The sequence below is a fragment of the Aulonocara sp. 'chitande type north' Nkhata Bay genome, linkage group LG11, assembly GCF_057382095.1.
Source record: "Aulonocara sp. 'chitande type north' Nkhata Bay isolate Kocher_YH1m ecotype deep benthic linkage group LG11, A_spYH_male_GT1.1, whole genome shotgun sequence".
Classification (NCBI taxonomy): domain Eukaryota; kingdom Metazoa; phylum Chordata; class Actinopteri; order Cichliformes; family Cichlidae; genus Aulonocara; species Aulonocara sp. 'chitande type north' Nkhata Bay.
Genome location: NC_141354.1, coordinates 18,120,128 through 18,145,026, shown reverse-complemented (window position 1 = coordinate 18,145,026; position 24,899 = coordinate 18,120,128). Strand labels below are relative to the sequence as shown.

The 24,899-nt window shown below is 40.3% G+C and overlaps 1 protein-coding gene across 1 annotated transcript in view; it reads right to left on the bottom strand.

The window, feature by feature from the left end:
* Positions 1 to 2,674: 2,674 nt before the first annotated feature.
* sntb1 (syntrophin, basic 1) overlaps positions 2,675 to 24,899 on the bottom strand; it is a 36,484-nt gene continuing 14,259 nt past the window's right edge. Inside the window, exons 2-8 of the mRNA XM_086310842.1 lie at positions 23,739 to 23,976; positions 17,357 to 17,474; positions 17,123 to 17,212; positions 15,497 to 15,633; positions 15,094 to 15,290; positions 7,807 to 8,036; positions 2,675 to 5,622 (exon numbers count right to left, since the gene is read on the bottom strand). Coding sequence (XP_086166968.1) covers positions 5,530 to 5,622; positions 7,807 to 8,036; positions 15,094 to 15,290; positions 15,497 to 15,633; positions 17,123 to 17,212; positions 17,357 to 17,474; positions 23,739 to 23,976 — 1,103 coding nt within the window. The 3' untranslated portion in view covers positions 2,675 to 5,529. The remainder of the gene's footprint in view (positions 5,623 to 7,806; positions 8,037 to 15,093; positions 15,291 to 15,496; positions 15,634 to 17,122; positions 17,213 to 17,356; positions 17,475 to 23,738; positions 23,977 to 24,899) is intronic.

Below are 24,899 nucleotides of genomic sequence, written 5' to 3'. Positions count from 1 at the left end.
TAGCAAATGAAATCCAGTACTGAGTCCTGAAGGGAAGCATCACACAAACACTAAACCAATCACCAATTAGAAACTTTCCATAAAATTTAAAGTTGTTAAACTTTTAGAAATTTTGAATCATGATGACTCTTATTATGGGAGCTTCTAGAGACAAAGCAGCAACGACAGTCAGCCCTGCCAGCTGTTTTATAGGACACCTGGAAAAAATTACTTGTAATTTGGAACAAAGTGTTTTCAAAGTAGACAACAAGGCTACTCTTGATCTGTTTTGGAGTCTATTAATAATAATAATAATAATAATAATAATAATAATAATAATAATAATAATGTCATCACCATTTGTTTCTATAAAATTAATATAGACGAGAGAACTACTTGAATGTCTTATCAACTATCAGGCTGGTTCCTTTCTGTCGTATTTTTCAGCAACAGAATTTTTTTGTGTGTCCCTTATTTCAGAAATAAAAATTTGCCATGGCATGTAAAAGCGTACCGCGTATGGCCACATCCATAAAATATGATTAGGTGGACCAGCGATCTCCATCTCGACCACTCTATTCAAGACAATGGGACGACTTGGTGGCTTCCACAAACCCGCTCACTTTGCATTTATTTGTTTATGAGAACACATTAATCTGTTGAAAGACATAATTACCCACTAATGACTGTATATTTCTAAGTAAAACATTATAATTTTCTATGAACTAAACTAAAAAGATGTCTGACTGTACCTTTAAAAAAGAGAAAATATTACTATGACATTTGAATGACTTTAAATGAATGCTAATTTTGCATTGTGCATGCTGTTAATGTAAACAAGGATTACTTTGCAAACACATTTGTCATATCAACTTAACGTTGTGATAATGCAATGTGGTTACCTTCAAGCGTTATCTGCAACTTAAATGCATAGTGTTTCAAGGGCACTGAATGTCTGGAGCCCCGTGCTGTAGTAAAGGCAACAAAGTGTAAACTGCACTGTGACATTCATGAAGCCACATGACAGATTTAGTGTACCTTCACTTGCAAACTTGGGTTATTCGTCTTTTTTTTTTTATTTTTTTTATTATAGTAGTTAAATAATAATCAAATATTTTAGGTGAGTTTGTTCAGTTAGAGAATGTGCAAGTGGGTGTGTGTATGATAGAAAGGGCCCTGTCCAACACACACACACACACACACACACACACACACACACACACACACACACACACACTTGCAGGTTATCCCATGAATCGAAGTGAAACATACTGGCTATTCAAGTATTCTGCTGTCTGGATCACACCATTCGTAGTCTGTACCTCTGGACCATGACTTTTCAGCATTTCATGCCATTCAGCCAGACTCTACTTCTTTTATGTTACTAAAGTAAGGACCCGTATAAAAGTTTAAGTTTCCATCTAGACATTTCACCTCATAAATGTATGAGTCTATTATTGACTTTAGCCTTCTGCGTGCCTTCTTTTCTTCATCCTACATGCTCTGTTCTGTTCCTCCAGCAATTCTGATTCCAACTCACACAAAACATACAGCAGATTTACACTCTTGCATGCAGCCAAATGCAAATACATGCAAACACCCACACGTAAGCGACCCAGGACCTGTGAGGACCTGCCACAGTTGAGGAATGCAACAAGAGGCTCAGCCAAGAGAAAAGCTATTCATTCAGAGCCCCTTCACGCCCCCTCCACCCACACATGCATTAAAAACACACAAAAAAACAACTTTAGTGGAATGCAGTTGCATGCTGCTGAGAGAGGTATCCACTGTGTGCACAAAAACACAACTTTGGGCCGCTCTCACACACAAACAGACACACAGTTTATGACTGATTGCTAATTGATTTGGCACTTTGCCAAGCCCTTAAAATGAAAAGCTGAAAGCCTCACTCAATACGGTCCATTCTCTCACTCTCCCTCCGTGAGAAGGCTGGGCACACGCGAGCGTTCACGTTTCTGTGGTTCGGTGCGTGCGCAAAATTTCAGCACAAACGCCGTCGGTCCGTTTGTGTGCGTTTTCAGGTATTAAGCTTACCACAAACACAGCCTTGTGCGTGTCTCAGTGGGAAAGCTGACCTGTGGAGAAGTGATTTTCTTTCATATGATGCAACCGTTACTATCTGCAGACGTTTGGTGTCCTGCTGAGAGTCTGACTTCTGAGCTCAATATCAGCTCGAACAGAAGGGGAACGCAAGGAGCTTTGGAGAGGTGGGAAAATTTACTGGCAAAGGATGTCGGCTAGTAAACAATGTTGAGAGTTATTACTTTGTTTCAGGTCACAACACGTCAACCTCGACGGAAACACGACGTGCCAGTCCAGTGTGTGGAGGAGGAAGAGAGAAAGGATGCTACCTCATCACCTAGGATTCAAGTAAACAGTGTCAAGAGTTATGGCCGCATTAAGTGCAACACACAACTCAACTGCTCCATGAATCCTATCTGCTGAAATAGCCAATAAAACACTTTCTAAGTAAAGCTGATCTGCCACCAATACACTGTAATTTAGCACGCTGCTATTCATCCCAACTCTCTGTTAAAGTAAAACTTGGTTTTTGCTGCACTGCAGAGAAAATATTTACAGGTAGCGTTGTGCTCAGCTTGAGCCCGAAGCTGAAGGAAGAGACAATTCGAGTGCTCCATCATAACATCATAAATAAAAATGAGCTGAAAGCCAATATTATCAACAGATTTTATTTACATTTTAACATGGCAGTAGTGTTGATTGGTCCTCAGTGTTAATGAGCAACGAGTAAATCACAAAGGAAGACAATGAAAACAAACTCATCATGTCACTGTTGTTAAATACATGATTTATGTGCAGAGTTTGAATTAAAAACTAAGCTTTTCATTGTGAGTGACAGTACAGTAGCTGCCGAAGGCATCGGAGTATTCTACGTATCAAAGCATCCTTTAGTCAAAGAGCATCTCGCTGTTTGGCATTATCAGTAAGTGCTGGATTATCGAGGTGTTACAGTGTCTCTTTTACTATCAGTACAACAAAAATTTCTTCTACAGTGTAGTAAGATTACAATCACAGTGTGTGTGTGTGTGTGTGTGTGTGTGTGTGTGTGTGTGTGTGTGTGTGTGTGTGTGTGTAAATGACCACTGGAAATATTTCAGTGTGTTTACAATATAAAGAACGCAAACACAAAAATACCACTTTTAACAGCCATCATAGAAGTCACACTATTTCATGCTCACCCTGTGATCTCTGATTCACTTCTTTTATAATTCAAATATTTACTTTCTTCAGATGTTTAAAGGCACGAGAAAAGAGCCGGCAGCCAGCCTGTCAGAGACAGAGCGGCATACAGAGTTGATCTGCTGCATGACATCTAAAAGAATAATGAGCTGCGTGGCGGCTACAGGACTAAAGCAGGATTGAAGACCACGATAGCCAACTTGTTTAGGTTTTTCTCACAAATAATACAGGAAGTTTGGGGCAATATTTCATCGAACTTTAAGTTTCAGTACAAATACTGAGAATCACTTGAATTATACATGGCAGGTATTTTCGTGATCGGGTTGCAGTTTGTAAGCAGTTTGTGATGTAGAGAGAGGTGTGCTGGGAAATTGTCAGCCCTGGAATTAAGACAAGAGGAGCAAAACAGCATCATCACGTCTGATCGGACTGGATACTCTTAGTGAGATTGTTTGAAATGATGAGAGGTATGCTGACTCAGTTTGTTAAAAAGATCTAAACGAGAAGGCTCACTCAGTCATCTAAACATAAGGCCACAGACCACAGCTTAGAGTGGAAAGAGGAAACAGCTACACTGGGTCTGTCCAAAGGTTCTAGAGCTGACTTATTAACACGTCATGTGTTTATTGTGTGAAAACATCAAGTTATTGTTTTACAGAGTTTGCTGTTATTAGTCAAGTTCTTAGCTGCAGTCTTTTTTAGACTAAATCCCCTTTACCACAAGGTCAATTTAGCAACTGGTAACATTTTCTCCAATGGCATTTTGTGGAAAAATATTTTTCCCTCAGAATAGGTAAATAAACTTTATTATGTAAGTTTAAGATTAACTGTTTTCAGGCAAAGTCTTTATTTTTCGACCAAGTTAGCCTCACTCTGTCCAAAGATAACAAAATCAACTTACTAGTAGAGTAAAGATTAAATGGGGAAGACAGAGCCAGACTAGCTGTTCATGCTGTGCTGGAATACTACTCGGAAAATTCACGCAAAAACGTCTCACATAAATCCAAGAAAACTGCTCAAATAATGGTATCCTACTTTCTGAGTTACTAACATGAAGAAAAGGATGGCAGAAGAAAGTAAGCATTTAGCTAATGGTAAGAAACCTGTGGTTAGTGGTGCAAATTCATGCATTAAACATTATCTTTGGGGTTTAATATGTCATGCTGTTTCCACATCCTGACTTTTAGTTTGTATTTCTGAGCGAGGTCATCGGTGTGCGTTGGACAGCACTGTACTGAAAGGTACCAACCCACGGGCACACGTGAAGGGCTCAAAAAGGTAGAGAAACTGAAAATGCGACTTCATAAGAGGTCACAGTTCTGGCAGAGCTTTTAAATGCGTTAGTAGTTCCTAATAAAGTGGTCGCAAGTGCTTATAGCAGTCATCTCTCAGCAGGAGCATCAACGAGCATATTTACCTAAAAGATTAAACTGCTTCTTTAAATTATCTGCTCAAAATAGATTTTCCAAAATACTCTACATGTCTTATTTAGCTGTAGTTCTGTCAGGGATAATTTAATCAAACGCATCCCTACGCCCTGAACGTAAAACTCCATGCATGTAACGCTAATTTAACTGTCAGATCGCTGTCAGCTCAAATACTGGGCCACCAGCTTATTGTGTGCGGTGTGTTAAAAGAATACAGTGACATTTTGAATCTGAATGAGCTGTCACACTGTGGGAATCCGAGCCGCGGACTGTGGCGACGAGCTCCGATGATGAATGCCGACACTGCTAGCGAGACATCTCAGGGGACGCTAATAAAGACAAATGCGCAAAGTTTTTCCACAGTGTGTCAAGTGTTTGTGGAAGAAAAATGACAAGTGAAATTCAGAATGTCCTTTCAGAGCTAATGGTAAATAAATTATTTAATTGGTAAATGGAAGGCAGTTTGCCTGGTATTTTGATTGAATGGAAAGTGAATTCATCCCAGGCCTGCTACACGTGGACAATCCTTCCAAATCCGAACGTGACAGCAATGCCCGATATTCTCCTTTCATATGTCCTTATGTCATCCTTCTGTATCTAGGCCAGTCTGAACTTTCCTCCGTGTTTCTTCAATCAACATTTCAGTCCATGCAGCCATTACAGAGAGTCTGTTAAGAGCACATTTTCACTTTGATCTCTTTCTTAATTTTTTTTTCTTAAAGATAGAGTTGGAGAATCCATACAGAGTTTGATTTCCAGATAGAGGCTACATTCGCTCAGCTCGGGTTTCCGACTGAAGGAGTTTGAGGTGGTTTAACTGCATGCAGGCTGCAGATAGGCGGACAGACAAGGTGGAGTTCTGCTTTCAAAGAAGTTTACATGTCCCTTTGTGGAGACGCCATCAAGCTACCAGACCCAGGCGGGAGATCTTAGCAGAGAGGAAAGAGTGGAGGATGAAGACGATTGGCTTTGGACATGAGTGGAGGTCCAATTGCTATAAAAGGAAAAGAAAAACAACAGGATTAAAAATTCAAAAACACAGCTGGGATACAAATGAGAAACAATGATCTATGTATATTTTTAAAAAAAAAACAGAAAATGAATCTGCAAAGCACTTAAAACCAAAAGAAATATACTCAAAACTAACTGCACACAAATGGTTCTCCATGTGGCAAGTATTAGACGGCCCTAGCTGGTGCCAAGCACACACAAGTATGCACGCAAACACCACATCACTATGAACAAAGCTCTCTCATAGCCTGAATCAACAGTGGGTGATTTCACCGGTACTGTGACTCATATCCTGTTCCTGAGGTCAGTGGGGAGATTTAACCTAGAAATTCACACTAAAACTACTGTTTAGATGGTTAACTGTAACACTGCAGAAACAAGTGAAGCCAGAGCAGATCTACATGTAGCTACACTGTGATTGAACCATAAAGCTTGGCTTGATATTACACGCTTTCTGTATGTGCATCTGTGACAAAATTAGACAAGTTTAGATCCTGCTAAATTTACAGTACAGTACATACTGTGTGGGGGAAAAAAAGACTCCTAGTTATCTCCTTTTTCAAACGATGAGCTAATGAGCCATCAGCCACATCCGCAAATGTCTTGGGATTCCTCTTATAAAGCCTATAGCTGTGCTGGGATTTCAGAAACACTATAGACACTAAAGCTGTTTCTGCTAAGGTAGTCAGCAGTGGGTTTTGATTCAAAGCGCCAAAGTCTTTGCTTATTTGCCATCAGCTTAAACGGAGCAGTCAAACGCTAGTGTATCCGACAGAAGTTCTACACAGAGCTGTATGTGGACTGTCACAGCAGATCGAGGCGTTGACATAAACATCCGTTTCCAATTTCTAAATCCCATAAGCCTGGGGAGTCTATATTGTTTCACCATCACTCTCTCTTCCAGCATACAGTAAATGACACGGCTTTATGAGTGATGCAAAGGCAATATTGTTGCTCTGGGTAAACACTTTGTTTAAAGGCTGGGGAAAGGTACTCTACAGGCACATTAATAGTCACATAAAATCCAACCTAAACCACACTGATGCACACACTGGCTTGGGTTTGCACTCGGCTGTTTTCTGGTCCTGAATTACTCGAGGTTGGCCTCTGAAACATGAGCCACCTGGACATCTAATCAGTGAACTGCTAGGTGGTGTAAAACAGATTAAAACTCTTACAGTAAGTGACGGGCTATTTTTAAGGAAAACTCGTGTGCTCTTACCTTCAAAGACTTAAGTGTTCGTGCGAAGTTTATTTCATTTCAGATTTTTTGATTAAGTGCTGTAATTTACTTTCTGCTGTACCACATTCCTTCTTCCTGTTGCGCTTGCTTCTAGCGCAGCTCGTGTTCCTTAATTCCCAGAAGGCCTTGCGAAAGCCCCTGAGAGTGGGAATGAACCTATTCTGTTTACTGTGAGGTGTGTGTAACCACACCCATTTAAGCCTGATGCTTTTTACTCACCAGTATTTCTAAACGCTGACATAATTATACCACTTAAACACTTTTTAGGACATAGTGTCTTTTAAAATGTGAATTACTGGAAAATCAAGCTGTAACTGAACCCTTTGGATTCAAGGAATCCACGGCAACTTCCTCGGGAAGATCCGAGTCAGCATTTTGGCCCGTGCCTTACCCACCTGTCAATAAAACAAGGTTTTTACAAACCTCTTCACTAAAATAAACACCACCTCTGAATCATGGTTAGAAATGTAACAGGTATGGTTTATAGTCAGGAAAATGTAAGAAATTATGTGTCATAATGTGTGTTTGTTTAAAGTTGATTTTGAACAGGCCTGGGAAACATCTGCAGAAACATCTGGGCTACTAAAGTAACTCCTCCTTTCAGTGACACTTTGTGGCTGCTGCACGTTTGACTTTCACAGCCTTAGAAACTCAAACTCATTCTTTTTATTAGATTGTGCCGACTCCAAGAACAAGACTTTATAGAAGTGCCGTTATGATATCTTTCAATTAAACTATGGTGTAGCTGAAAAACAAACAAAAAACCCTCACAAAAATACAATCACTACTATCAGTGTTCACCTCTTAGAAGAAACCGATTCTTATACATGAACATATTTTGTGAGGGTTTGTGTGTCTAAATGTGAAGTTAAAAATACAAAAAATGAACCAAAGAAAAAAAAAAAAAAAAAAAAAAACACTCACAATTTCCCCTTCCTTCCCCCCAAAGTCGAGGAACAGCATGCGTACTCCGTCATCTGAAGACATCTTTAGTTTTTCAAAGGGGTAAGAGAGGAGAACTTGGGGCTTGCTAGTAGTGCGAGCTACTCTCTCCTCAAAGTCCTCCCCATCTTCTGCTTTCGGGTCAGCCAGCACAGAGAAGCCCCTCTCATAGTGGATCGCCAGCCGACACTCCTGACCCCGGTACAGACAACCTGGAAGACAAAGATTTTTGACTGTTAACAAGGTGCTCACGATGCTTGGCTTGGAGGTGGAAGAGTGAGGTCTAAAGGATACCTGCAGAGAGCAAGAGTAGAATAGCTAGTCTTAACATACAAGGGAAAAATTTTGTTTTTTTATGTGTAAAAACCATAAAATCCTTACAAAGTGTTGCTCACTGACAAAAGCTGTGTTTTGTTCACAGTCTATAACAACTGTGCCTGTGGAACCCAAAGTCCAACAAGAGACTGGAACATTAGCTATACTACATCCAAGAGAGGTACACTTCCTCTGAGTGAACTGGGATGGCTGATCTAAAAGAGCTTTTGCATATTCATGCCAGTAATATGGTTTATTAGTGCCGTTCGAGGGCTGGTTGTCAGTCCTGGCACGTTATAAACAACCCAAACCCTCGTATCTCTTGTATCTCATATCTGTTTACTTACTAAATGAAGTAGCAGCATTTCAGTGACACACTCTCCTTCTCATTCGGCTGAAAGCAGGGAGTGTAATTTCTCTATTTTACAACATGGGGTGGCTGTAGCTCAGGTGGCAGAGCAGGTCAGCCACTAATCAGAAGGTCGGTGGTTCGATCCCAGGCTGCATCCTGGCTGCATGCCAAATATCCTTGGGCAAGATACTAACCCCACGTTTGCCTACTGGTGGTGGTCAGAGGGCCCGGTGGCGCCTGTGTCCGGCAGCCTCGCCTCTGTCAGTGCGCCCCAGGGCAGCTGTGGCTACAATGTAGCTTGCTATCGCCAGTGTGTGAATGTGTGTGTGAATGGGTGGATGACTGAATGTAGTGTAAAGCGCTTTGGGGTCCTATGGACTAGAAAAGCGCTATACAAATGCAGGCCATTTACCATTTCTCATCACTTTTCTCCCGCTCTTCCTCCTCTCGTCACAGCAGGTGTCTTAGCTGAAAGCTGAGTGTACTATCTTTATCAGCTCCTCCTGCTTTGCCTTGTCCCCGCACTGTGTGATCTAGGTGCATTTAGCCTTATTTTTCACTCCTTGACAGCAGAATACCTCCACTCCCTGCAGCAGACGTGAAGGCCGCAAGACGAAAACTTCATTTGCAGCACAAACTGTGCTCTCCTGACGATATCTGATCTACCAAGCAGCGTGTTTGTTTGACAAAGAGACGGTAAGAGAGAAGAGAGATGTTATCTTTCTATTGTTTGACCAAGATGTGTGTACAAGGATGGATGTTTGTATGTAGATACACACACACACACACACGAGGCACTGTTTAAAAGCACTTTTAACATCGCAGGTGATTTTCAGCATTTCTAAACACACTAGTTTTCTTTACAAAGTATTAATTCTATTCTACTTGCACACAATAACAGAATAATTTCAGAAAATAACAAAAATGATCAGTGTCAATGTAAACCATAGCACAAACCACTGCTGTGCAATGATAAGCTTTAACTTTGTAGAGGTAGGCGATGGATATACAGAGATATCACAACATTTCCATGTGTCAAGAACTGGAGTGAGAAGTATCATCAACAAAGAGAGCCACACAGTGCAGAACAAGCCTGGTAGAGGCAAGAATCAAAGATCTCAAAAACTGAAAAGAAAACTAGTGAGAGATGTGTCTGAAGACCCCAGAACAACTGCCAAGACATGAGTGAATGACTTGGCTGAGTCTGGAATTGCCTCAAAGAAGAAAAATCCTGCAGAGGAATGAACTGCAAGCCTGCAGAGCAAGAAAAACTCCACTTCTGCAGAACAGACAACTTTAGGCAATATTATAGTATGCAAAGGATAACCTGGAGAAAATTATGGATACTGGAAGCGCAGGCTTTGGTTAGATGACACCAAACTAGAGTCTAGTTTGGCCAAAGAGATACTGCTTATGTTTGGAGAAAGAAGAGGTGCACGAGCTACAGAACACCGTCTCCACAGTGAAACACGGTCGTCTGAGTATTTTGTTGTGGGAATGCTTCTGTTCGTCTGGATCTCGGGGATCTTGTCAAGGTGGAAAAAATCTTTAAGAAAGACAGCTTTGTGAAGATTTTCAAAGAAAACCTCAAGTAGTCAGCAGCTAAACTAAGTCTGTGTCTTCTGTTTGTCTTTTAACATGAAAATAACCCAAAAACACACGTCACTTCACGTCCTGGTGAATAACGACCTCCAGTAAACCACATTGTTGCTCTTTAGGGTTTAGTAGTTGTTAGCTTGTCGTTAAACTGAAAGAGACACATAATGTCTAATTAACTATGTTGGCAGTTAAACCTTCCTAATCAGACTACCATGTTTCAGTTTATCTAAAAAAACAAAAAAACAACAACAACAACTAAGAGAGGACGGTTAGCAAATGTGACTTGACTTCCTGTGAGTTTTATTTCCCCCGTACAGGGTAATTTGCAGTGCACAAGAATGCAATTAAACACAGAAATGCATTCTACATTCATTTTGATTTTGCTCTTTTCAAGCATATTTCAGTGTGGGTCAGCAGAAAGGCAAAAAAGAAACTTTAATTTCACTCTGGAATGTCTTATTCTAGATTACAAACAGCGGGAGCTGTCAGCTGTAAAACAAGCGTGGAACAAAATGCTACACGAATGTGCTCAATTAGCACTTCATCATACTCGTTACAAAGCAAAAGTAGGAGCACAAACTGCAGGTGCACAGAGATTAAAAGCTGCAGGTTTGGGTCAAGTTATAGGGAGCGCATAAAAGTGATAAACGTGGCACAGCTTTAGTTAAGACACAAAACTAAAGCCAGATTTACATTAGCTGAGTGCTGTTACAGCCAATGACATTCATGCAGGTGTACAGCATTATCAGTGTTGCTGGCTTAATATTAATGCTCAAGTATCTGCTTTTTTTTTTTTAGTTAAACAGGCGGAAACTTGTTGACACCTGTAATCTTTGAAAATCCTTCAAACACTCCAAGCTTACTGTACACCTCACGCTATGTCAAATAGAGGATAATATCCTGTTTTAACCCCCGATGAAAAATGAGTCTCATAACGTGTAATATTTTTCTAACGATGTATAAACAATGTGACGGGAACAGCGTGTTCCTAATGGTATAAATGGCGCTGCAAATGAAACAAAGAGTGGCAGTCTTTGTTGTGTTCAGGAGAGAATATTAGACCTGAAAGTCTTCTACCTGAGAACATTGTTCTGTGGAGAAAGTTCCCACAAGAATACACACACAGAGGGAGAAAGAGGCTTTTCAGGCAGCAACAAAAGCCCTTCTTTCTGCCTGATGGTGAGTGGAAGAGACAGAAGGAGGGGCAGAAAGTGATAACACTGGGAGCCAGAGAGGAGCCAAATGAATCAGGGAAAGAGAGGGGTCAGAGAAAAAAAAAAGGAGGGAGACACTAAGTGTGTTACAAACACCAACAAGTGGAAATTCTAAAAGATTATTAGGAGACAAAAAGTTGCATTCAGTATTATTTGTCTTGTAACTTGTAACTCATTAGGAGGAGGCAGAGTACCTCATATTTTGAAACTGCAACCCACAGCTCCGGTCTTCAAGTGTCGCAGCAGGTTAATAGGTTAATTTCCCACAGCCCCTGAGATAAAATTGCTTTTTAAAGTCCTCTAAGTCATTAAGAGGTTTACCTGTTCATTAAGGAGACTGTATCGACCTCCAAGACAATTCGGCAGGTTCTGCAGCTGTCACTTCAACGACAACATTAAAGAGAAGCTTGAAAAGGAGGACGTGGGGATTGCTGACTTTAAACAGCTAATGGTTTGAAGCTGAGAGTAAAGTTTGCTTGACTTTGGAAAACACAGTTGAGAAAGCGGTCTCGCTACAAGACCCATGTAAAACGGCATTAGGCAAATCACACATGCTAATTAGCGTGCATTACAGGAGGGAAGGCGGAGAGCTTTCAGTTATTGATTTTGATTAACACTGGTGAAAAGCATGCAGATGTCGGAAGGCAGGGAGAGAGGATTTACGGTAGACATGAGTAAGGTTTAAACTATTCATATATTATGCCATGATATGCACCACAGAACATCGTGGCAGTGACTTCTTCCGCTAATTGCTTAAAATACCAGAATAACCTCGAGAAGGTTTAAGTCACCTTGGATAATAATAATAAAGGGAATGACAGCAGGCCGAGAGCTCACAAAATTTGATTTCAAATACGCCTTTAAAGCCCCTCAAGAACGGCCTTCTGCCCGATGAGTGAGTGAAAGTTAATCCATCTTCAGAGCAAATCTTTATTATAGGATCTGACAGTGAATAAACTATAAGGATGATTTAGAATATAACACAGACGAAAAGCAGACAAGGTCAGTATAATGAATCCTCAAGTGGCAACCGCTGACACATGAGCAAATGCACTGAGGAATGTGCATCAGTCCATTCTAGAAAAAAGGTTAGGTATAGGGAGCAATGGAGATTCAAAACCCCGTGTCACCAACTTATTACCCAAAAGAATATTAAAGTATAGTCAAAAAATTAATCAAAGAAATCTATTACAATAAACATTTGTAGCAGTGGTAATAGCATGGTTCAGTAGACCTGTTAGTTGGACGAAAGTGATAAATACCCCATCTACACACAAATGTTAAATGGTCTGCAAAGGAATAAATTTGTATATTTATTGCCGTTCCCAAAAGATGGCGCCTCCCGACCTGACCTCTACAGTCAACATGAGTTTTAAAAACATGAGCTGTGAGTAAAATCTCAACAACTCTTGGCTGGATCGTTGTTATATTCATCAGATTTTAGAACTTTAGTGAATCACTTGCATTTAATCTGTTGTTTTCCATCAGGTTGCTTTATTAATTTAAAAGACCTGTAAAACTAACACCCTAAGCGGTTCCTCTCTGCTTAGTGCTAAGGAGGAAACGTTAACATTTTAATATGCTAAATGATCATGGAAGGGTTCAGACCAGTATTAAAAGGGTTGGCACCCCTTTGCTTTACACATACACACATCACTGCCACACATCCCTGAAGTCTGCTCAGCAGATTACTGGTCCTGGTTGGCCCGAGGTCCAAGTTAAAGCATAGCAGAGACTGGGACTGGGATTTAAAATGCTCACAAATTGTGAATCTCCTTCCTCTACTAATCAGGAAACATCAGAAAAACATTTTCAAAACCACTTTTTGTTGCTTGGTTTTTAACCCCACCAGTCAGCTGCATGTCTTTGGACTGTGTGGGTAACCGAGAGAGAACCCACACAGACACAGGAAGAACATGCAAAATGGTGAGTGGTGAGTGGTTATCAGTCTCTTTGCTTTAGCCCTGACACAAGACTGGCTACCTGTCCTAGGTTGACCCCGCCTCTCAAGCTGGAATGTAACACTCTCAACCCCAAATTAGATAAGGAGAAGAAAATGTATCGATGGGTTTTTAAAACCCAACTGAGTTTTTCTTACTGCTAGCACTACTAGCATATAAACAGTCTTTACAGATGTTGTGCATGCAGATGTTTTAGCAAATAAAGCAGCTGTCAAAAAAAAAGTCAAGCAGCAAACAGCAGGGAGACTTAGCTAGAGTCAAAGCAGCTCTCTGGTTTCCTGAGGATTATTAAGAGACAGATGCCTGAAAAGAGAATGAAAAGAAGCACGACTCCAGATGAATTTGAACGTTTCTCAGTCTGCTGGGTGTTTAAGTTGGTCATATCAATTTGAATGATGATAATATGTCGTTGCTGTTTTCATATAATTTTTTTCAGCTACCCCTGAGTGGCCAAAAATAGTTACAGCAGACTCTAAAGGCCCTGCATGACCGCACATGTGTTTTCACTCATCTTGGTAGAATCAACCTCTGCTCAGATTGGAGGTGGGCAAAGCTATGCCGAGCAATATAGGACTATGCACCCACACACCCCTATGAAGTCTTTTGGTCATCCAGTAGACAAGTAAAAGAAATTACCTGTGTGGCTGTATCGTGGCTGTGGCCTTTGATTTCTTTCTGTCATTGCTGCGTTTAGAGCAACAGATCATTTATGTTGAGCAACGCGCGTCAGTCTAGACAACGTTTAGTCATGGGATTAAAGAAAATGTGCTGATTGCGTTCACATTTCACAGCTAACTGCCATGACAAACAAAATCATACTTTTACAATGCAGCTTAGAGGTTTTAAATTAAGTTTCACAGACGTGAATAAAGTCGTGCTACGCTAATCACAGCGTGACATGTGTGGAGACGCATTTTTAGGAACGTTTTAACAAGAGCTTGGCGATAAATGCTCCAGAAACTACACTGACAACGAGGACACACTGACGGTGATGGTCACCGCTCGAGTCGGAATAAAGTCTGTTTCGTGATTGGCTAGAATCTGAAGAGAAAGTTAGTTTGGCAACGTGAGAAGGGGCACCCAAGGGAGAAGTGGAGTTCCCAGGGCATTCTGTGCTTTGGGAGAGGGAGGGGTGGTATTCTGCTGAAATTCCCGGGATGACCAGTGCTCACTGCTAAATAACACACACACACACACACACACACACAAACAAGCCCGTTCAGCTATCTTAGTGAGGACCTTCATCGACATAATGGTTTCCCTAGCCCCTTACCCTAACCATTAAAAATGAATGTGGTTCTCACAAGTATAGTAGAATGCACATGTTGGTCCTCACAAAGATAGCTAGACAGGAACACACACACACACACACACACACACACACACACACACACACACACACACACACACACACACACACACAGTAGAAAAGCGTTCATTTCTATAAAAAGCAAGTACTTTGTCCACATCCTCCATATGGCTGTCAAATTATATCACAAACCCAAAGGTATCCTATTGTTTTAGTGGATGTAGGAGTCTGTATATATTATGCTCTTTGTACCAGATTTACGCTTGCCAGACCTCAGGCTGTACTTACTGGTGCAGCCTCTTAAATCTCTCTGGATATGATTTGCTGCAGCATGCCTGAACACACGTGAGAAAGCATCACAGAATCCAGCACAGTGACCCGCACAACTCAACCTGCTCCAGCCATAGCTCCTACATGCATTCCTGTCTCTATGCAGGTGTATCAATATGCATGTTCCTATGTTTTTTATGCATTATATCACTTAATCTTAATGTTTGTGTGCTGTGTAGCGGGACTCACTCGTAGAGACTTCTTTGATCATCTCAGCTGATCCGTGACATCCATTCACAATGTGTCTGGTCCACAGGGACAGGTCCTTGGTGGTCTCAGTCCGGAACAGGTGAGTCTCAATGCCAAGTCGTGTGCCAGTCCGAGTGGCAAAGAACAGCTCTGTGCCAGAGTGCGGCGACCCCCGGTCAGGGCCTGAGTGGACCAGACTAAATAAACACATACAAAGCCTTTTAGCAAAGAGAAGAAATTCAATATACACTCTTAAGCTTGGAAGTATTTTTAGAAAAATCATTTTTAAATGAAAAAAGCAACACCATAGTGTTAGTCATCATAAAACAAATTGAATGTGTTAAGGCCCAATATTAATGCATGTGCAAGTTTCTGCAAGTCAGTATCTTTATGAGGGTCCTACCGCGTTGCTAAAAGTGGGTAAGTGTGTGTAGGGCTCTGCCAGGCCTCCTGGCCTCGTGGTAAGCAGTCATATAGCAGCAGGTCCTTTTCTGTCACCACCACCAGCACCGGCTTCCAGCACTGCTTCTCACTTTCTGTCTGCAGCACAAACAACGAGACTATGACAGCTTTCCTTTAATGGTCTGACATATAGATATATAAAAATTAGTCTTTTAAAGAGCTGCACTAATCAGGAGGATTATCCGCACGACAAACGCTCCAGCTATTGGCCCATATAGTCAATATCTTTGTATGCAAGGCATTGTGACATAAATTTAGCAGTATTATTTGATGACAAAAAAAACCTGATAGATGAATTCAAAATTAAATGATCAATTAGTAAAATTCTAATATAATAGATTAACTAGGCAGTTAATCCTGTAAACCTGTGCAATATAAATTTGATCACATCAATTCTGCACGATTAGAAATACCTATTCCCTCTTGTGGTTTTTGCAAATACTAAGATTGTCTTCATGTTTTTAAATGAGAGTGCTGATGAGGCTGATCACTGGCAGTAACAGAGAAGACTGGTGTGTGTGTGAGCATGTGTGTAGTTGCAATCTGTAATAGCTGTTCACAAGGCTGTTCTGTTCTGTCACAGGAAATGTCTAGATTCACTATTGTGCACCCAAAATAAATGTGGCTGGTGTGCAGTTGTAGGTTTTTTTAAGCATATGCTTAGCGGTGCCCCCTCAGCCACTCATCTCTACAAACCCCTCACTCAGAGCACGCACACACCAAGTGTGGTATTTCATTTTACAATGCTCCATAACTATTCTCATTATGAGAGCTTATCTGCAGCACAGCCACGGAATCCTAAGCTGCTCTTTGAAGTTCTGCCTCATCCAATCGTATCGTGGGATTTAGAGGGTCAAGGGTCATATTTTTAACATAATCAGAATATGTTGCTAAGTAACAGTATTGTGCTGCATTTAAAGATTAAAATACTGTCGAATTCACGAGGACTAAATTAGGTAGATACAGATATCTCTGCACAGATGTCTGCATGTATGTATACACAGTACAAACACACACCACATTAATACTTTGTCATATATTCATACACCATCTGGGCCCCTTTCCCAGGCCCACCGCCTCACTAATTTACACCTTTCTGACATGCAGATTGACCTATTGCTTTATCTTTCTCCAACAGTTAATCTGACAACTCCAAGTAGTATGCAACAAGTAAATACTGCCACTGCTTTATCAAGCAAACTATTTTTGTCGTTTTCTGTGTACAAATGTGTGCAGCTGCATGGCGATTTTCTTGACATTTACACCTGACTATCATATTTCCCCCTTCTCTGTGACAGATGGCTTTTTATGCTGCTTTTACGTGACTATTTTGAAGGATTTCTACCATCTGACTCAATTAAAAAAATACCCTTTACAACTTTACACACAAACAACAAATGCTTTATCTCATAAGGGCATTAACTCAGATTCCAGATATATTAACCCTCATAAAATACATTGGAATAATGTATCAGGAGCTGATTAAGAACTGATATAGAAATTTGCTGTCCCACCCCCAGAGGGTAGACAAATTTATATCCCCACACTGTGAGTAATGCACTCCTACCTTGCCTGCAAGCCATCCCAGGTGTCGTATCTCTTTGCTGCCAGCAACTCCTGCCCTGGCTGTGTTTTGGATAACCTCTTGCAGCACCCGCTGTAGCAAGATGGATCATTTTTAAGGTAAATAGTTCAATATGCATAACTTAACATTCAAAGACATTTCCAGAGGCTTACTTATATCTACTGAAATATCGAGTGCTGAGAGACACTGGTATAATATTTCACGTAGAAGACAGACCTGTGCCAGTGCTGATGTGACAGAGTGCATGGCGGAGAACCACGACAGGGCAGATGGTTGGTCTGGGCAACGCAGCACCACAGTGTGCCTGACATCAGGAGAGTGTAGCTCTAGTTGTCTACAGGGGAAGATAAGAAAAGTTAAATAGGTTGAACTTCTCTGTTATCATCCTGAAGCGAGTGCTAAAAACCTTGAGAGTGAAGAATCTTGAAAATATATTTGTTAGCCTTACCACAAAACTCCAATTTATTCTGGACTTATAGTTTTAGGACTCAAATATTACCTTTTCAGGTTTGCGCTTTAACATATGCCCCCTTTCTTATTTGCTTAATCACAGCAACTCGGTCAGAACAATGAAATAAATGGCATGGAAATTTTTGTTTATTCAACATGCATTGCATTCTCTGTGGGAGACCAGCGCCGTCTCTCTCCAAATTTCCATATCTAATCTGCTTACATGAAATGTGAGTCTTTCTGGCCTTGGTTAAAAAAAACAAACAAACACATGCCTTTCAATCTCTCTGAATGGCTCTTTGATTGTGTGCTCAGTGAATATGAATTTTAAAAAGGCACATGTGTCTGCCTACAGTGCATAAAGTGGTGCACTGTTGTTTTATAGGGCAGCAAAGCAAGTATACAGCTCCACGACGTAAACCAGTATGCTATAGATAAATAACCTGACCACTTTAAAGGAAGGAAATAATAAGAGTAACAGTGGACACAGAAAACTATTAAATATTCTTGACTCAAAGATTTAAAAGAAGCGATATGGTAGCAACTGTACAATGTGTACTTCACATTGTGTTTGGGCCGTGTTTGAAGTATGCACAGTCTACAATGTTTATCACGTGATTTTCAAGGATTGAAAATGCACAAATAAGGTAAATGAAGCTCAAGTAGGAACAGTGTCTGCTTGTGTACGCTTTGGTAATATCCATTTAATAACAACCTTTAAAATACGATTGAAAATACAGAGAAAAAATTAGCTGTGGCACAGTGGACTAAAACTCCACACTAAGGGTGGTTTCAACATGACAAAAATGCTTTCTTTGCAGCTTTCTTTTATCACACAGACGGAGAACCTGAAAAAATCCCCAGTGGATATGATTAATTTGCTCTTCTATCAAAACGTAGGCGAGACCATCTACAGTAGATAAGCTCCAGGTGTTAATCTGAACTAAAAATAGAATCGGTGCTTGTAAAAAGGCAGTTTGATAAAGGGCATCCTGGAGGAGAGGAGCTATAAGGGCTGAATTCCGGGGCTAAAAGTGCTTTTTGTAGAGAAAGTTTTTTGGTGTGCTATTTGCTTTGGCAAAAACTTTGACAACCTAAGTTATCTGTCCCTTGATTGCATGACGCAGGAATGGGGAACATAGGGAGGACTAGCAACGAAACCCATCCCACACACAAACAGCACAAGTGGATCTTTGGGTTCTCGCTACAATTTTGTAGGGTCTTTAACTTTTAACTCAGCATCTTAAGATGTTTTCATGTAAATTGGCTCTATAGAAATAAAACTGAGCTCAGCTGAAAAGGCTACTGCTCTGAATGCATGGCGTTACATAAGTGTGCTCCTGCATGAAAGAAGTTAAATCTCTCATTTGATCAAAGGGTAGTTGTCCTCGTGGGATTATCAATAGATTTAGCAAATATGTATTCAAGGTCTCTTCCATCATGCAGATGTGATCCAAGGATAGACTGTATGGATGTAGACACGGAGATGTCGTTCAGTGATTTTTTAAGCCTTGTTGTGAAACCCTGACTTGAGAATTTTAGCTATCTGCCTTATTATCTGTATTATAATTAACCTGTCTTCACCCAAAAGTAAACATCATTACTTTCTCTCCTTCTCCTGTCATGTAGTCCCCTTCTTTATTAACTCACTCCTTCTGAATTATCACTCCTGCTCATCACTGTCCCATCTTTCCTCAAATGCCAATCTTCTGAATCTTAGGCTTAAACACAGTTTAAACAGCATCTGCTGAAATGAAGAGAAAAACCTCAGATAGATAAACATTGCACTGAGTAAAGTAAAAGAAGATAAAACAGGCTTATCTATCACTTAATATAAAGCCATTTTATCACCCCCGAATCCTTAAAATGAAAAAAAGAGTTTAATCTCACTCTGCAATCTTTAACTTCTGTTTATTATATCAGAACAGCCAAACTCTGTGAAACATCTAACTTTCGGGACAAATATGAACACCTCGTCAAACTTTTGCGGCTTAAAAACGACAACCTGCATTTCAACTTGGGCGTCCTTCTGTTTAAACATTTACCAAACATCTACTGGCAAGGTAAGGCTGGAAGTGAAGAAAGGAAAGAACTTTCTTGACTTTCTTGAGAGAAAACAGGTTAGTCAAGATAAATTTTGCTAAGGACTTTATCTGTGTCTGTGAATCTGCCCTCAAGCTTTATCAAACCACATAACAGTGTTATCTGTGTAAAGCTTAAGCTGCCTATGTCACTAGATGAGATATTGATCCCAGCTACTCACAAATAAAGTCAGCAAAGTTCAAGTCTGTCATGTTTTTTTTGTGTAATAATAAACTTCAAATTAATGAACTTTAACCACAAGTTGTGTTGTTGTTGTTGTTGTGTAAAACACTCATATATGAGAAGACTAGATGATTGTCCCATGTGGATATAGCAGAATACCACTGAGCACATACCCCAAGGCCAGGTCCATGCTAATTAACTGCAACTTTTTTGTACTATTAGAGTCCTTCAGTCAGGCCTACTTTAGTCAAAAGAAGATAATTATTTCCAGTGGCAGTTTATGTCTGTGAGTATGGAGCCTCCCTGGACCTCCTTCCTGTCCTTTTACAAGGATATGTGGGAAGCAAAAAAGGACTCCTTACTCCTAGCACAGAAGAGAGAAGGAATCCACATTGACACAACACTGATTAGATCGCACAGAGCATGAGAAGGAGGAGCTGGGGTCAATGTTGGTTCCAAAGTGGCTTGCAGATGCAGTAGCAGTAGCCAAGCTAAATCAAATTTACAGCCCTTCATATTTGAGATTTGCCAATTAGATGTACGGAGACGCAAATAACTGGGACTCTAGACTCGGAGAGGGAAGGGTCGTGCCATGTGACAGGACAGCACTTTCTCCACAAATGTCACCTGTCTTTCCAGGGTTGAATCCCGGACCAAGTGACAAAATGCACAGTCTTCGGGCTTAGCCAATGCTCTACTAGCGTGGACAATCTGCAGGTACATGTGGAATGTTTTGTGCTGATCCTTGTCTTGCAAAGAGAAACCGCACCCTTTAAGACAGTGACAAACAGAAGATTTCTGCTTTGCTTGCTTCGGTTTAGTAATCATAACCAAATAAAGCAAAAACGCTACACAAGAAGATGTGAAATTAGTACCCTGCGGGCAGTGTACATACCAGGTAAGCATTGCAGACTAACACCAACAGGAGCTAAGTTAAGCTAACTTCAAGCCGGCTAACAACCGTGCTAATTAGCAGTAGCAAGCTAGTACGACTGCAGAATAATTACACGACTCTGAATGTAATTCTTTCTTTAGCTTAAATACTGGAATAACAAGTTGAGTATTACTTTGCAGACTGTCCCAACTAACATTATGCTCATTAACAGCCACTGATATAAATAAGAATCTTAAGTGACCCTGCTTTATTTTAGTACCTTGGGAAATACACACTAAGGCTGTGTCATATCATACCATCCCTGCTTATATCAGTATAAATGTTTATGTCATATAAAATTGTAATATTGCGAAATCAATGACATGTTGATGTCTTGCCTTTACATTTCCTAGCACAACAACACAAGCCCAAGCATGCTTGAGAGCAAGAACAGCATTATAGACTCCAATAACAATTTAAGAGCTAGCTTAATATATTAAGTGGTTTGCCTAAAAGATGTCAGACTTTAGCGCACAGTACTTTGCAAAATATGCAAGAAAACTGTTCCTTCTAAAGGTGGAAACAACCAATTTGTTCCACCACTTCAGGCAAAAACATGCTGTCGAGTGCAACTAGGGTACAAAGGCATGTGAGGAGGAGATGCTAACAGATGGTAATGTGTAACACAACCCTAAACAAATGATTCTACCAAGCATGTCTATAACTAGCACTCGCTAGTTACAGCCCATATTACAGGAAGAGCAAACAGTAGATGGAAATTACTGCTGTGTTTACATAATGGTAAAGAGAACTTAAGCAACTGGTTAAAAAGCAGAAGACTTCTAAGAAGACTTGAAAGGTTAAGTATTTGATTTTCCTACAGGATGTAAACTTTACAACATCCTGTAGGAATTTAGAGGTACAAACTTCTTTGTAGTTTACAGGAAGCAGACAAAAGAATATTTTTGAAATGAACTTATTTTCTTTGATACTTATAAAAACAATGCTAATCATAATGAAGGTAAGTATCAAGCAGCCTTGCGTGTTGCCTTTATGCTTAATGTGGTACGAAATGTCTCAACAACTCAAACAACTGCAGCTGCAAGTGCAATGAAAAACTAACACTTCAAACTGAGAAAAAGTCAAACGAAACCAAATCTAAGCCGAACAATCTAAACACAGCTTCCACGATAAGCTGATACTGCAAAAGTTTAAAAAGTACATCGTGTTTCCAGCTGACAGAGAACCACATATTCTATCCACAGATGGCGTTTTTACTTTTCATTCTATTTTTATTAGATTTGTTTATTTTTACTGACTGATTATTTAGTAGATTTATAATGTTAAAGTGTTGTTGTAGCGTTTCCATAAAGACAGTTGCGACTTGGCTTTGATGTTTCCTTCATCATCTCAAGCTTTCAAGTGTGAGCTTCCACTTTCTCCCAGAATCATACATATGGAGAGGGAGGCAGGACTAGACGAGGCACAGAATGATAGGAAAACACTGACAATTGTTTAGAGGGCAAAAAGTAAAATATCAAGAGAGTGACAAGGATGGGAGGACAATAGAGACAGAAAATTGATTCAGATGGCAGAATACAAAGAGAGATGATGATAGAAAAGAAAGGTAGAGGAAACCAAGCAGACAAAAACACAAACAAGTATGAAAAACAGACATGAGAGAGAGCAAAGTATAAACAAGTAGGGAAGCAACACAGAAAGTGAGGCAGAGAGAAAGACAGCTAGGGCATAAAGCACACAAACTCTGATATCAAACGTGTTTAGAAAAGGAGAGTAAATCACTCTTATCTTCCCCCATGCTGTTTGAGTGGGCCATTGTCAAATTACCAACCAATTAGCTTGATGACAGCCCCTAACAGACCACCCCCCACTGACTGAGAATTAGCTAGGCAATACTTCAAAGGTTTGTCTTTAAGGAAAACTGAAAATGGATTTTAAAAACCCGTTACTGAGTAATCCCCACAGGACAGCTGGAGAAGGCTGCTTCTGTTCACTCACTGTGACATGCAGGAGCAGAAAACTAGTTAACCTTTAATTAACTAAAGTAACCAACGATCTTTTCTTTGTTTCTGTTAAATTCAATTTTATTTATACAGAGCCAAATCACAACAACAGTTGCCTCAAGGCGCTCTATATTGTAAGGTGAAATCCCTACCATAATACAAAGTAAACAGAAAACCCAACAATCATATGACCCCCTTTGAGCAAGCACTTCGGCAACAGTGGGAAGGAAAAACTCCCTTTTAACAGGAAGAAACCTCCAGCAGAACCAGGCTCGTGGAGGGGCAGCCACCTGCCACGACCGGTTGTGGTGGACAGGACAAAAGACATTGATAATAACTAATGATTAAATGCAGAGAGGTGTATAAATACATAGTGAGTGGAAAAGATGACTAAAGAAGAAACACTCAGTACATCACGGGAATCCCCCAGCAGCCCAGACCTCTTGCTGTGTAACTTTGGGAGGAGAAAGTTCTGAGGTGAACTTTCAAACATTTTCTAGTAACAAAGCCTGAAAGCTATGTCTGACTACAGTCACATGACAGACTTATACCCAACATATCTGTGTTGCAAAAAAGACGACAACAAACAGAAAAAACTGCACACAAAAAATAGTTCCAGTGACCCACAAACATAATATGAGCATCTTTTCAAGACAAACCTGGTGAACTATGAGCGCAAGAAAAAAAAGATACATTGTATCCACAATGGAGTTTCGTTTCACTCACCACTAAATACAGAATTAAGAATTTGAAAAAGCGCTGCAGGCCTGGCAAAACAAAATGTACAGAACATGTTAAATTAATAACAGTTTTGATTCAAGATCATATTACTCAGCCCAAGGTGGAACTATGTGTGTGGTTAATGTATGAACCTGAAGTCATTAAACAAGCATTTAAAAAAGCCCAGAGAATCTGCTCGTATGTGTGTGTGTGTGTGTGTGTGTGTGTGTGTGTGTGTGTGTGTGTGTGTGTGTGTCTTCGCTACCTGTTCTCAGGGTCTGGTGTGGTCATGGCTCGGGTTACATAACACATCTTCAGTGGTATGCACCTCCTGTCACCGTTCAGAGACAAGGAGTGCTGAATCGTAGGACTTGGAGTTTCAGGTGAGGAGGTGACGGGAGGGCTGCTGAGACGGGGGGACTCGGGAGGAGGCGTCTCCCAGCCGATCTCTGACACGGGAGAGCCCTTTTTGACATATGGTGTGGCCTCACGCATATACTTGACTGGAGAGGAATAGAAGAAATACATTTTTAGTACACACAAAGCAATGATAACAATAAAAATTGAGCCACATGTTGAGATTGCAAATTATTTGTCGTCACGTTTGGCCATCTTCATAATTTTCTGTAGATAAAATGGTTCATATTTATATGCTATAGTGACGCCTATTTGTCTTTGCACACTCTAAACAGTATAAATGATTTAATTCGTATAAATATATATACTTTTACAAAAATACATATTAAAATGAAAAAAGGCTACATGTATAACAATGAGGCTGTTCTTTTGCTGGCAGGGTTGTAACCTCATTTAATACAAAGGCCAATTAAAATCCCAACACGTTTGACCTTACAGGCTTGCAGATACTCATAATGTAAAATCCATATGTGCTTCAGCAGCAATTAACAAACCTTGTTGTTTTGAAGGTAGTCTGTATCTGTCATAACGCAGAGGAAGGAAGTGAGGATACCACAAATGTTCACATGCACAGCCAACATTGAAACTGTTTTACTTATAATACCACTGAAGTGTTTGTTAAGCACAGACTTTCACGGGGCGGAAAAGTAATTTTCAGCAACATATCTGTGCGTTAATGATGCTTGTCAGAGACCCAGGAGGGTGTACAGATTACAGAAACTTGCCTCTGATAGTAATAAAACTTAGGACCACAAGTCTGTTTCGTGTCCGCATCATGCAGTGGCGGTTAATTAGATCGATTACAGCCTCAGACCTGCTGCGTCACGCCCTCACCATATATTTCCTGTGTGTAGTTTTACAATCATCTGTCCAATACGTTCTCGTTCACCCGTTAAAATCAGAAGGAAGAGAATCAAATCAGTTACTTTGCACATGTGCTCTGGAGTGCACGATGGAAGCCCACTTCAGATGCTCTCTCACTAAAATATTCAGTGTCCTCTGAATAATG